The sequence below is a fragment of the Falco biarmicus genome, chromosome 11, assembly GCF_023638135.1.
Source record: "Falco biarmicus isolate bFalBia1 chromosome 11, bFalBia1.pri, whole genome shotgun sequence".
In the NCBI taxonomy this organism is placed as follows: Eukaryota; Metazoa; Chordata; class Aves; order Falconiformes; family Falconidae; genus Falco; species Falco biarmicus.
In genome coordinates this window covers 8,615,219-8,628,823 of record NC_079298.1, presented here as the reverse complement: position 1 = coordinate 8,628,823, position 13,605 = coordinate 8,615,219, and the positions used below count along the sequence as shown (strand labels likewise).

Below are 13,605 nucleotides of genomic sequence, written 5' to 3'. Positions count from 1 at the left end.
CCCAGCTTGGCATCTGAGATGAGCTCTCAGGCTGGTCCATCATGATGCCGGTGTGAGGTCCGTGAAGCAGGCAGCCCCTTGCTACGGACAGCCGTGCACACGTGCGTGGTGTCCCACTGGTCTTTCCAAGTGCACTGCACGTGGTTCGGTTCACCCACTCGTTCCTCCAGTGTGACCTGATGGAATTGGCCCAGCTGAGGGAGGTGGGACCAAGGGCAGGACAATGGGTCACACAGGCACATCTGGGTTGGCATCAATAAGTTATAAAGGCTCGTCAGCAGATGAATGGCATTACCTCAGCACAGACCAAGAGCCAGGCATTAACTTTTAATGAACACCAGGCGAGGAAGCAGAACAGGCAAGAACCGAGCGGCGGGATTCAAGAGATGAAGACCCGGCAGTGCCTGGCTGCCCAGGGGAGAGCTCTGCAGCCACTGGGGCAGAACCGGGCTGCCAGCCTGCCCTGGGGACGATGCACGGTGTGCCATCGGGCTCTGCCACTCCACGCTACCTTCCCCTGAACTGCCCCCAGTGCAAAATCCGACTCCACGGGCTGCACTCATCATGCCAGCAAGTACACGCTGTGCGCAGACTGGAGCCCCTGGTTGTTCAGATCCTCCTCCTGCATTTAATTTAATGAAAACTAATGGGGGAGACAATTATGCTTAAGGTTGGGCTCAGGAGGCGTTTAGAGGAGGGAACTTGGCAGTTTCTCATGGCGGTGTTTAATAAAATTAGCCTGTAACCCAGTAAGAACCAAGGGGAAGGGCTTTTCTATGCCCCGCAATGAAACCACAACAGGCAGCATCACTGCCTGTTGCTCCGGGCAGCCAAGTGGGGCCTGGGTGGCCAGCATGGGCGGGAATGGCCCCAGGGAGCTGGGAGGGCAGGGGGTCTTCATCACCATCCACTAATTACCCTCAGGGGTCATGTTTCCAAATGATGGGACAATGCTTGCACACTACTTTCTGCAAAGCACAGAGGGATGTGATTGCCTGGACCAAAACCCACACTGGGGCACAGCTGCGCAACCCGCGCAAGGGCGCCTGTGGTGTTAACCCAGAGGCACACCTGTGCAGCTAGCAAAGGGTGCAAACACAACCCACGCTGTGGCCCTGCCATTAATTATATGCTAACGGGCTCTGCAGGCACGATGGTTTTTCTGGGTGGTTCCTAAACCCAGCAGACAACCAACGTGTTGCCCCCCTTGCCTGTGACCACAGCGTGCTCACTCCTGGAATTGCAGCAGTGAGGTGGCTGTGGGTGCCAGGGCTGGGTGGGAGCAGCCCCCAGGAGCAGCCCCCAGGACCAGCCGAGCTCCAGGATGGTCCCGAGCCTGCAGCTCCCCCTGAACATTCCCGCAAGGAGGGAGAGAAGCTGCACAGTTGCAGCCAGCCGCATCCTGCCTGAACTAGTCAAAGGCAGAGAACAAGTCTCAGGCAGCAGCTCCCGGAAGCGTTTCAAGCACCTGGCACTTGCAACTACCCACCTAAACACCCAAAAAGCCCCAATCTCTCCCCAAACGCTGCAGCAGCCCCGATGCTGCCCGCTGGGGAGCTGGGGCAGCCTCGCCCACATTTCTCCATCTCCAGCAGCTGGTTCAGAGCCTGGAGCTGAGTTTGATCCTGCAACGGTGCACACACTCGCCCTGCACCGCAGCCAACCATTGCCCAAGCAGGGGGTCAGCAGACCCCATTGCAAGCCTAGATATACCCATATCTATATCTGTATCTATACCTATAGCTATATCTTATGGGTTTTTTTTAAGGTGACACTCGCATCCCTTCCCCTCCCTTGCTTACCTCCCAGCAGTGCAAGACTCCAGCAACGGGAGCAATCAGGACCCAGCTCCTCTCCCAAGATATCCCCGATCCGTAACCTGTGGCATGGGACACCAGCCTCCATCGCTACACCGGCATCCCAACTCCTCCAGCCTCTAACGAGGAAACTCTGGGGAGACAGGGTAAAAAAAAATAATAATCACACCCCACACCCCCCACACCCCCCCCTTTTTAGCCCCAGAAAGCCCCCCTCTGCCTGCAGCCATGAGCAAGCACATCCTCAGCCTGGTGCAGGCAAGAATGACCATTTTCCTTGGCTAAAACCTAAATTTTCAAAATGGTTAAAAAAATAAAAAAGAAAGAACATAACCCCCAAAACCACAAGCGAGCATCATTAAACCAAACCTCTCCCAGTCCCCTGGGTCCTGCACTGCAGCAGAATCCCCATCCACCCCCTGAGCCTCAGCCAGCCCCCCCCAGTGCCAGCCCCCACTTGGTTCTGCATCACCTCCACTCCTGCATCCCAAACCTGGGGTCTCATTCAGCCTCCAAAAAGAAAGGTCAGAAAAAAAATGCTTCCCCCGCCCCCCCCCCCCCCCCCCCAGTCTGGCAGCAATCACCAGGAACAAACTGCAGAGCACCAAAATCAAATGTTTATGTTGATATTTATTACAGCATGGGGGGGGGAGGGGGGGAGGGGGGAGAAGGAGGGAGAACCATTTCATTCAAAAAACCATCCCATACCAATGAAGACAATAATTTAGCTATTCATTTTAAAATACATTAAAACCGGTCCTTTCATTTCCTCATGTCAGAACAAAAAAAAAAAAAAAAAAAGAAAAAAAAAGAAAAAAACCCCCAAACCCTGAACAAGATGTAAAGCGGAAAAGGGAAAAAAAATGACCCCCTTGGGGAGTCCCCAGGTATATTTGCGATGCAACAAATCTGCGTTCGGTTATTTCTCGGCATTACTTGGAAAATATTAACCTGACTGTAACTATGAGACTGACACCCTCAGACCCACCCTGTCCCACCCACCCCTCCCTCCCCAGCGACTTTCTACAGGTAAAGCACAATTAAAATGCCTAGGAAAAAGAAGGCAAACATTAAAAAAAAATATTCGTATTACACGCTAAAAAAAAAAAAATTGTCATCTCATGTCTTGCAGTCAGAATAATAAAAACAAGCCAAATGTTCCCCGAAAACATTTCAATGAAGGGGTGCGGAAAAAAGACATCCCTTTAATAAAACATTATCAACAAATATCGTACACAAACTACAATGTATAATAATTATTTTTTTTTCCCCTCTCGGTAATTTTCGAACCAGACTACAAGGTAAGAAAAAACACTGAAACAAGATACAATGCTTTCAATAATCCGCACAAAGGTCAAATCCAAGGGAGAGAATATTTTACAGAATATGATATACATGGAGCAGAAATGGGAGCTGGAGAAAAACAAAGACCAAACTACAGGGTAGTGTCATGTACAGAGATCCCAACCCGCCGCCTTGGCTCGTCCCTTCCTCTCCCACCAGAAGGAAGGGCCTTCGATGCTTGCCATTAATTTTTATTTTCTTATTACAGAGCGAGCCTACAGAATAGCAAGGTTACATTTTAACAACAAGAATTCCTTAAAAAATATCTCCATCCAGTTCCAAATCATAGAGTGAAACCCTGACAAGAGCACATCTCTAAAGAAAAGAACCCCCCCAAAATACCCCCAAAGCAAATAAAAAAACCCCCCAAAACCCCAAAGTTAGCTGGAGATCACAGTTTCAAAGTCCCAGGTCAGATTAACCCTTTCTTTCAGTGGATTGAAAAAAAAAGAAATTGGAAAAAAAATCGGTTTTTGCAGTGAACCAGCTGAAGGACTCTGGGGAAGGGAGGGACAGAGATTTCTTCTTGTACTCAGAGAGGGGGGGAAAGACTAACACGGTGCATGCCACAGTCACAGAGAGCAAGATCACGATTCATTCGAGGATGTGATCCTAGAAGGGGTCACCTGCGTTAACAAGTTTATAACGAGGTGGTGGAGTCTCTTCCCCAAAGCAGATCTTGTTAACTGGAGGAGGAAGCGTTGTGCTGCAAACAAACCAAAAAAACCCAAAAATAGAAGGGAAAAAAACCCCCAAAACAAAACAAAACAGAACAAAAAAAAAAAATCAACCAAAACAACCAGTCCTTCTGAACAAAAACCACCATTGTAAACTGTCCAGTTTATTTTAAAAAAATGACTACAACAGAGACAACATGAGATTTCATATCTAGACTAGCTTCCTGGTGTCGCACGGCACAAACATACAACAGGTTCGGTTTCTGTCTTTATTTAAAAGAACAAAGCAAAGAGATCGGAGTTGGGTGCTAGAGGCTTCTGTTTGTTTCCAAAAAGAAGTGTCATGTACATATATAAACCCTTCTGCACAAAGAAGGGTCTTGTCATGTCTTGAAATATTTTAAGTTTTGTCCTTCATGTTTTATGGAATAAAAAGTTCAGCCTTTTTATTGCATGAAACTAAACCTGGGGTTTTGGCCCCCGCCACACGTGTCCCTGCCCATACACCTAGCTTCTTCTTCTTCTTCTTGCATAATTTGTTGAGATCCTCCGAACGGCAGCTGACTCTCTTGATCCTGGAGAGGAGGAGGGGGAGGGAAATCACACACTCATCGTCATGCTGGGGGAATACTGGAAGAGAGACAGAGCCAAGGTGAGAAACCAGGCGGGCCAGACCCCCAGGCACCCAAGGGGGCTGGAGGCTGGTGACAACTACACAGCAACCTAATTGGATCAGGAGGATAGAATACACTGGAGACTCGAATTTATCAGGGTGTAATCTGCTCTGTAGCTTGCTTTTCCAGGGAGAGAATCAGCAGAACAGTATGGGGTGAGATGCAATTTAAAACAATTAACATGCACGCGTCTATATGCTGATAATAGAGGAAGAAGAGGAGGGGTGTCTGCAGCCACGCACAGTGCCTTGGATCGGCCAGGCCAGCACAGCTGGCTGCATCTGCACCGGCTCCTCTCCATCCTGCGGGATCCTCTCCCCTCCGTCGGCACAGCCCTGTCCCGCCAAGCACCCAAGCCTGCACCCACCAGCATATTCCCTCCTCCCCATGTTCTGTCCCGGAGCAGCTCACACACAGCACAACCCAGCTCCAAAAGGCACCCACCACCAAGCCCACCCAGCCCCATGCCAGGACCCCCCCGTCCCGTCCCCCCTGGCCCCAGGGAGGCACGCACTCACATTGTCATTTTGGAAGGAATGAAGAAAGTTGCCTCCCAGCTCCCCGTCGTCTCTTGGAGTGCCCGGGGGATTGCTAATGCCACTTATGTTGTTTGGAGAATTCTGTGGGAGATGGGGGGAGGCAGTGAGCAGGTCCCTGAGCCCCCTAAAATGCCGTGGGGGCGGGACACAGCCCTGCCTGCCCCGGTCACATTCCCCCAACGTGTCCCCATCCATTGGGGTCACACCGGCACCCCAGTGCCAAGACAAGGGGGGGCCCGCACACCTGCTCTGCAACTCACTTACTTTTGGAAGTCCATCTATGTCTCCTGACCCTGCACAGGGGGGGACACAAAAGGAGAACAGCCTTACTGAGCACGCAGCGACGGCCCCGCGCCCCCCTGCCCCGCTCCCCCCAGACCCCCCTTTCTATTTCCAGCCAGAGGCTCTGCTGTGAGCACTGGTCCAAATTGGGGATGGGAGCAGGCACTGGGATGCTCTGCCAGTGTCCCCAGGAAGTGAAGGCATGGTGGGGCTCCCCAAGCCACAGTCCCCCATGCAGGCACTCACCTAACGATCCGTTCATGTGATGGGGCTCCATGCCACCCATGCCACCCATGGGGCCGTCAGAGCCGGGGCCCATCGGGAACTGCGTAAGGAAAAGGCGACAAAACCAAAATCAGCCACAAAATCACCCCGCACGTCTGCCACAGCCCCAGCGGCTCCTGGGGACCATCCCCTCCCCAGGCATCCCTCCGGAGCTGGGCGCAAGGAGGGATGCATCCACCCCCAGGACTGCAGGGCATGTCTGGGGGCTCGTGGGTCTCTGGGTGCAGCTATAAAATTCGGCCAGACAGGTGCAGGCAGACCCAGACCCCTGGCAGCGCAGGGGGCTCCCTCCAACCAGCAGTTAGCGAGATGTAAGCCTGCCTGCATCCCGCAGCACACAGCGTCTCGCTGGGCACGCAGCTGCCACCATCCTGGCCGGAGCAGCAGGACCGCCGCTCTCTTAATAAGCATAAAAAATTAACAAAGTCGCTGAAGAGTTAATCGCTTTTTGATGGTTTGTTTTATTTCTGTTTTGTAACAAATGGCTGAAATCAATTAAACTGCTTTACTCTCAACTGATGAAGTTAATTATGATTTGTTATGGTATCTGATATGTAAATTATTAGAAAGCAGACTTACATTCGATCGACTGCCTGCGGGCGGTACTGGATTAATCATTGTGTAGATGTTGTCACTTGAATTTGTTGAATCTGTGGAACAGTGAAGCCCAGTAAGTCGGGTGATTAATTCATTTCTTAATTAAAACAAACTCGTGCCACTTGAACTCATTCTTTTGTATTTTATCACCTAAAATTCCCTCTAAGTACCACCATTTTCTGGCTAATTTGTATTTAATGAAGATCCACAAAGTTTTTAATCACAGAAATTCAACTGTGAAAAATAATTCAACTCCTGGCTGGGAAGCGCGGGGAGGTAATTCCCGAGCCCCACAGCACACACATCCATAGGGGGATATAGGAACATCCCCAAAGGCCACCCCAAAGCCAAGCAGCCCACGCTGCTCCCTTCCCAGAAAGGCAAAGGCTACATAAATTGGCTGTCACTGGTTGGGCTGTGGTCACCTGTGCTCGGCGGCACAGCCCCATGGATGGGGTCTCCTGGCCTGGGAAGAGGCAAGAGCTTAAGAGGGCTGGCCCTGGAGAGGGGGGTCTCGGGGGGCTCATACCTGCGGGACTGGGCATGATGGGTGTCCCCGGAGGACCACCGCCGCCGGGCGGGCCCTGCAGAGAAACAAAGAGGGGGTCAGCTGCGTGAATATGAACATCACCCACCTCCCCACGTTTTCAAACGCCTCCCCCGAGGCAGACCTCACACCCCCAAACCCAGCCTGGCCGCTCTCCCCGGCACCATTCCCCCCAAACCACACGAGCTCCCTGGGGCGTAACATCCCTGCACCCCCGCGACAGGAGAGAAGGAGCAGGACTCACCACGTATGTACCAGGCGATGAAGAAGAGTATGGGATCTACAGAGAGAAGAGAGCCAGTTCAGCCGCGGGGTGCACTGGGGGTCCCGTGGGCTGGACCCCAGCTGTGCACAGCCGAGAGCCCCTGCCGCCCCCCAAGCCTGGCCAGGATGGGGGTCCCAGCCCCGGCCAGCCCCCACCGCTGCACCTCGCCACAGGGAGAGCAGCACAGGAGCAGGGCTCCAGCTTTAGATGCAGCGCCTGCATGAGAGGCTGGGGAACCCCCTCGTTAGCAGGATTCAGCTAACGGGGAATGGCCTCATCTGCGGGACGGCTCCCAGAGCAGCTCCGCTCTTGCTTCGAGGACCATGAGATACTCACTGAGTTAGCACTGCTGGGGTTCGGCCACGGTCTACCAGCTCCTGGCCCCCTGGGGTCAAAATTAAAACAGGGGAAAAAAGAAAAGTTGTGGTTTTAGCCATACGGTCCCGCAAATCCCGAACTGGCGGCCAAACGCCCCCGGCGCAGGGTTTGCCTTACATGTTAATTCCAGGCATGCCGGGACCTAGGGAGTTGGGTGGAGGTCTCATGCCGCTGCCGTAGTTCTGCAACGATAACCAAGGGTCAGTCTGCTGCAACAGGAAGGGAAACCAGAGGAGACAAGAAAAGGGAAAAAAAGCTCCAACAAAACAAACAAAAACCCCAAGAGGGTTAGTTTGCAAAAATGAGCTTTAAAAAAAAAAAAAAAATAAAAAAAATTAGATGATGATGATGACGAACGTCGAGGCAATTAGCAATCATGTTTATAAAAAACCCAGGCAGCTGAGTATGGAAGGGAGCCAAGCTGAGCCCTGAAGTCGTGTCCCCCTCCCCCGGTCTCTGATGCCAGGGTGGTGGAGGGAAAACAGCCCCCTCCCAGCTCCGGGAGACAACTCTGCTCACAGCCCCCGGGTGCCAGCAGCAGCCCTTTGGGTTTCTCTTTTTGTGCAGGAGAAAACAGGGGCAGGAGGAGGGAGGAAGGCGTCGCTTGGAAGGTTATTGCTGCAGTGTAAGGACAGGAAAAGGCTGCACGAGCTTCCCCCGGAGATTAAGCATCCCCTGCTCCCAGGATGACAGCTGGAATAAGGAAAACCAAGCCAGGCTTGTTTTCCTGTTGCTTCCCAGCTCTCTGCGACATCCCCCGGAGCAGGTCTGCAGCCCTGGGGAGCGGGCGAGGGCAGGCAGCCCCTCGAGGCTCATCTCCTGGCTCCTTCCACCCTGGCTTAGCCTCCAGCTGGGACTGGGAGCCTCAGATCTGCGTCCCTCGTCTCCTGAAACCAGCTCTAGTACAAAGCCAAGCCCAAGGCAGCGAGGGAAGAGGAATCCCCTGAATGCCGCGCTCCATTTGGTCTGCGCTTTGCTCCCTGTGCCCTCTGGGCAACATGTAGTTGGATTTAGGTCGCGCTGCCAACTCCTCCCCCGCCCGCTGCGATGCATCTTTTTGGGCTGTATTTCTGCCATTTAGAGAAAAAAACCATGCTAGGGCAGGAGGAGGGATGGCTGGCCATTTCCTATCTTACAGCCCCTCTAGAGCGCTCCAAGCTGGATTTGAAGTACAGTACTTCAGTGCCGTGGATTTTTCCGTGGATTTAAGGATTCACCGGAGCACGGTGCTCATGCCAAAGTTTGTTTTGAAGAAGCAGAAAAGGGTTTTCCCCAAACAAATTACTGGCAAGTCCTTAATTGATCAAAATTCCAGCCATTTAGACTGAATAGCAGCATCAAACCCCTTGTTTGGGGGAGAAAAAAAAAAAAAAAAAAAAAAAAAGCTCAGCGTTTTTAATTGGAGCTGAAAGGCTGGAAAACGAAGCCAGCTGAAAGATGCTTGGGGAGGGTGGGGAGGGAACACAGCTGTGCCGAGCGACCTGGATGCTGGGCTCCCACAAGACACTGCTGAAACCCAGCGAGCTAAAAACCCTCTTCACAGAGGCAGTGGCAAACCTAATTCTGGCTTCTGCAGAGCTAAAACTGTGACTATAAAGGGAAAAAAAGGCAGCGGTGATGGGCTGCAAGGGATGATTCATTGTTGGTGCATAATAAGTGGCTGTTGTCTGGATGCCGGGATGTCCTGGCTGGATGCTGGGATGTCCTGGCTGGATGCTCTGCAGCCCTTTGGAATAATTTAAGCAGTACTTGGGAAGGTCCTGATGCAAAGCCTCAAGAAAAAAAAACCCTGGGCATGCAAGGTGTGAGGGGCTGCTGGGTTTGGTTCGGCATTTTTCGTGGTTGCCCGCACAGGCGCCGGTCCCTGGGTGGCTGCGGGGAGGCAGCACCCCGTGGGTGCCAGATTGGGAAGCCCAGCGCTTCTCCAGGGGAAGGCTGCCTTTCAAAAATCCTCTTCGTAATGTAGGTACACAGGGAACGGCAGAGTCAAAAATAAAGCTCTGAACATTTCACAACTCCTGCCGGCTCCCAGAGCTGCCGCCATCCCACGCGGCGCTCAACGCGCGCTCGCCGCTTCCAAGTTTCATGGCGAGCTTCGCAGGTGGGAAGCGAGCAGCCTCCCCCAGGCAAACCGCCGCCACTCGCCTTGGCGCAGGACACGCTAACAAATGCTGGGTTTTTTGGGTGCAATCCTCCAGGAAAGGAGGATTTTAAGCAGAGCGGCGGCGCTGTTGGAGGGCTTGTCTGTGAAATGACGCTTGTGCAAGTTTTTTTATCCCTTGCCCTAGGACGGATCCGGGTGCCTGCGGAGATGGCTGGGCATCCCTGAGCAGCATCCTCAGGCTGGTGTTAAAAAGAGATGACACAACTCCCTCTTTACACAATATTCACTTATCTCAACAGTCTCTGGGGGAAAAACAAAACAAAACTCCAGCGCGCCCGCTTGTCTCTTGACAGACTCTGATCCTCGCGCTACAAACTCGACGTAGGCGATGATGCAGAGAGGATAAACCTCCAACCAAAATATGGTAATCTGGTGTTGAAGTCTCGTAGAAGGAACAAACAGCAGTGAGTCAACAACAAGCCACTCCATAAAGTGAATCAAGGGAAAGACAGCATATATTAACCCAGATCTGCTTAATTCCACGAGTGTACTCCCCCCCCCTTCCTGAGATGGAGAGCTTAAGCAGGCAGCAGGAGGGGCAGGTGGATGGGAACCTCGCAAAGGCAAGCCTTATTCCCCTGCTGAAGGGATCTTTGCCATTTCTTTTTATTTATTTATTTTTAATGCAGGCCTCCTTTCCCTTTCCTCCTGTTAGGGTCGTAACTATTTCCCAGGCAGGCAGCGTAATGCACTCACGGGCTGCTCCGGCACGGCGCTAAGTGCCATCCCCTTTCACAGAAGGGCAGGAGGGAGGCTGCAATACCCTTAATGAGCTCTGAAGACCTCACTCATGTGAAAAGGAGGGATTCCCAGATGCGAGACTAATGCAAAACGCATTAACACTAATGGGGGGACGTGGCAGTGGTGTGGGGGGGGGACTCCCAGCCCTTTGAGCCCCCGGAGGTTGTTTCGATGGCGCGTGGAGTTTGCCGAGCTGTAAGATGCTCTTTGGCGCGGGGCTTACCTGTGGACCGGGACCCATGGGGCCCATCCCTCGCGGGGGATTCATCCTTTGCATGGGGCCGCCCATGTTAGGGTGCCCTGTTGGGAGGAAAGCAGGGGCGTTACACAGTGCAGCAGCCACTTCGGGTCCCAAATGAAGATCTAACGAGAAACGTTCACGTTCAAACCTCCTTCACTGCGTTTACCTTGCTGTCGCGTGGGATCCATTGAATTGGGCAGCAATGGCTGTGTACCGGGAACGGCACCCGGGGGCTGTGAAAACAAGGGGAGGAAGATTAAAAAATAATAATAATGGCTACAATGCAGCCCCACAGACACAGATTTGGGTCGAGGCTTTAGGCTTTCAGTGGGCTCCTCAGTGGGCTCCCTGGGATGCCTGCTGCTGCCCGAGCATCCTGCATCCTGCTGCATCCCACATCCCAGCCATCTTCCTACAGCCTCTGGGTGTTTGCCTCCCCTTTCATTTCGCAAACACTCTCTAAAAACCAAACAAGGCACCCGTGTTTCCTCCCCTCCCCACAGACCGCACAACATCAGGCTGCCGTATTTTTAGGGAGTGGGGGAAAGCCTGGGCTGCGTGGGGCAGAGGTGTCAAAGCTGGCAGGGAAAGGAGACCGGCAGCTTGGCTCTCCGGTATTTACACAGTGGCAGGGCCAAACTGTACAGGTTGCAGCGATTCACCAGCTGCCAGCAGGGAGATGCTCTGTTTGCAGCAGCCCAGGGTTGGACCTGTCCCCATGCAGGCAGAGGGGAAGGCGGATGCTCCCCCTCCCCAAATCCACGCTCTGCTCAGGCAGCGTGGCTAAAAGTTCAAAGGCTGCTCCAAACAGATAAAGGGGGAGAAAAACGCAGATACCATCTGCTTGGGGGAAGCAAACTGTAAACAGTTTTGCTACAGTGCTGCCTTTCATTTGAATGCTGACACACGACGGATCCCACTGCTGGAGGCTCTGGGTGTGCACGGCCGCACTGAGGCACAATCTGCCCAGCCCCAATTTTTTGCAGCCTGGAAGCTGGCAGCAGGAGGAAGATAAACCAGGGGGGGTTGTAGAGACGGATATTTACACTTCTGCTGCCTGACCTTCCCACCTGCCTATTTATTCCTCTTGTCCCTCTGGATGCGACTGTAACCTCGCCGAGCGTAGGCTTACCCAGCAGAGGTTAACCTACCTCTGTGTAGGTACAAACTGTTTTATACATGGTGTTGGGGGGAAAACAAATTAAATCCTTCCAATTAACTGTACCCAATCCTGGCTACTTGACCCTGCTGCAAAAGCAGCCTCCCCAAACTGGTCCCCTGCCTGCCCCAGCTCACTGTGCTCACCCCTCCAGCAGTGCCTGGGATGAGCTGGGGACCACAGCAGGACAGGGTCCTGTTAAAGTGTCCCGTGAGGAGGTGCAGTCCATCAACACCTTGCTAAAACAGCCACCAGTGCTGTGGGTGCGGGGCTCTTCCAGCTCAACCGAGGGTCCTACACCAGTCCCCCCTGCCCCCGAGTCTTCCTCAGCAACGTCTCAGCTGTCTCACCATCATTTAGCAAGTTCCAGCAACTCAGGTCTCAAATCCAACAAGCAGAAACACAAAGCAAGCTGCTATGTCCTATCTCCTGACTACCCTGCTCTTTCTGCTAGTAAAAGCTATATGTAGTATATAATAATATATATATATATAATATATATATATGTATGTATATATAAAATAATGTCGTTAGCCCAAAACCAAGCTCCCCAAGATAATTTTTGCACAGTCACCTTTGTAACTCAAAGGAATGACAGGTTTCCTTTAATTTCCCTTTAATGACAAATAACCTCTGACTCGGTCGTTACCCCACGGATCTGCATGGCATCATTGGGAACCAGGCGAATTCCTCAAGCAAAGGCCATGAATTCAGGCAGCGCGTGGGGTGGAAGCCTCCATCCACAAGGCCAGAAACAAACTGCCCTTGTTTAAGCTGGGATAAGAGGATAAACCCAACCCAAAAAATTCAGCAGTGACCTGCCCCGCTTGACCCCGCTGCTGATCTAAGCGCTCGGTCAACCCAGCAGCAGGATTATCTCCATCACTTTAATTTTCTGTGATTGCAGGGAAAATCCAGCCAGGCAGTGAACACACGGCACAGTACGGCCGTGCTGCAAACACCAGCAATAAAAAGCAGCACGTTCTCCACCACCATTTACACCCTGGATGCACCCAAACCTCAAAATAAAATGAAAATAAACCAGTTATGTGACGTTTGATGCTCCAGCACCAACAAAACGGAGGATGCCCGAGGGAGGTGATGCTCTGCCATCCCAACCCATGGAGCATCTGCGGGACACCTGGCCCTTGTCCCCCTCCCTGGATAAAAGCCACCCTCAGGAAAGCTGCTGGTGCGGAGCCCGAGAGCACAGTACCTGGTTGCCCATCCTGATGGGGGGCCGGGGACCTCCAGCGTAGCGCGGCGACATGAACGGCTGCAGGGACACAAAAGGGAGGTCAGGGCCGAGCTGCGGGGGGCAGCACGCTCCCCACGCACGCCGGTTAGACTGTACACACTGTTTTTGGTGTTTTGTTTTGTTTTGTTTTTTTCTGGAGACATCCTTTTCAAAAAAGTTAAGTTTCAAAAGGGAAAAAAAAAAAAAAAAAAAAAAAAAAAAAAAGGTGTCCGGAGTCCGTTTTTTAAACATTTTCTCTGTAGACTTAATGTTTGAGAGCGTTTGACATCAGCAATACTAGGTGAGGCTGTTAAAATTAGTGCATGGGAAACCCTGAGTGTTAGATACTGTTCAAGTTTAAATATATAGAGATATATATTAAAAAAAGTGGCAAATAAGCACATACAGACACGCACACACAAAAAATCCCCCAATGCTAAGTACTGAAAAAAAAAAGAAGACTTAAAGTTACTTTTTCTTTCACAATTGCTGCTACTAACAGAAGCTTAAAAACCCACATCAAGTTAAATTTCTGAGGCTACCTTGGGAAGGTAAAACAGTCTGATACCCATGATTGACTTCTCAGTCCATTGACAACTTCACATCCAAAAAAAAAAAAAAAAAGAAAAAAAGAAAAAAAGAAAAAAAGGAAAAAAAA

General features: G+C 51.8%; 1 protein-coding gene across 2 annotated transcripts in view; it reads right to left on the bottom strand.

Moving 5' to 3' along the window:
- Positions 1–3,002: 3,002 nt before the first annotated feature.
- Positions 3,003–13,605, bottom strand: part of SSBP3 (single stranded DNA binding protein 3) — a 56,038-nt gene continuing 45,435 nt past the window's right edge. For both annotated transcript variants that reach the window (XM_056355418.1, XM_056355417.1), the window contains 12 exons: positions 12,927–12,986; positions 10,718–10,784; positions 10,534–10,610; positions 7,523–7,587; positions 7,364–7,412; positions 7,007–7,042; positions 6,745–6,799; positions 6,198–6,268; positions 5,580–5,658; positions 5,316–5,344; positions 5,031–5,132; positions 3,003–4,468 (listed from right to left, as the gene is read on the bottom strand). In XM_056355418.1, coding sequence (XP_056211393.1) covers positions 4,439–4,468; positions 5,031–5,132; positions 5,316–5,344; positions 5,580–5,658; positions 6,198–6,268; positions 6,745–6,799; positions 7,007–7,042; positions 7,364–7,412; positions 7,523–7,587; positions 10,534–10,610; positions 10,718–10,784; positions 12,927–12,986 — 720 coding nt within the window. In that variant the 3' untranslated portion in view covers positions 3,003–4,438. The remainder of the gene's footprint in view (positions 4,469–5,030; positions 5,133–5,315; positions 5,345–5,579; positions 5,659–6,197; positions 6,269–6,744; positions 6,800–7,006; positions 7,043–7,363; positions 7,413–7,522; positions 7,588–10,533; positions 10,611–10,717; positions 10,785–12,926; positions 12,987–13,605) is intronic.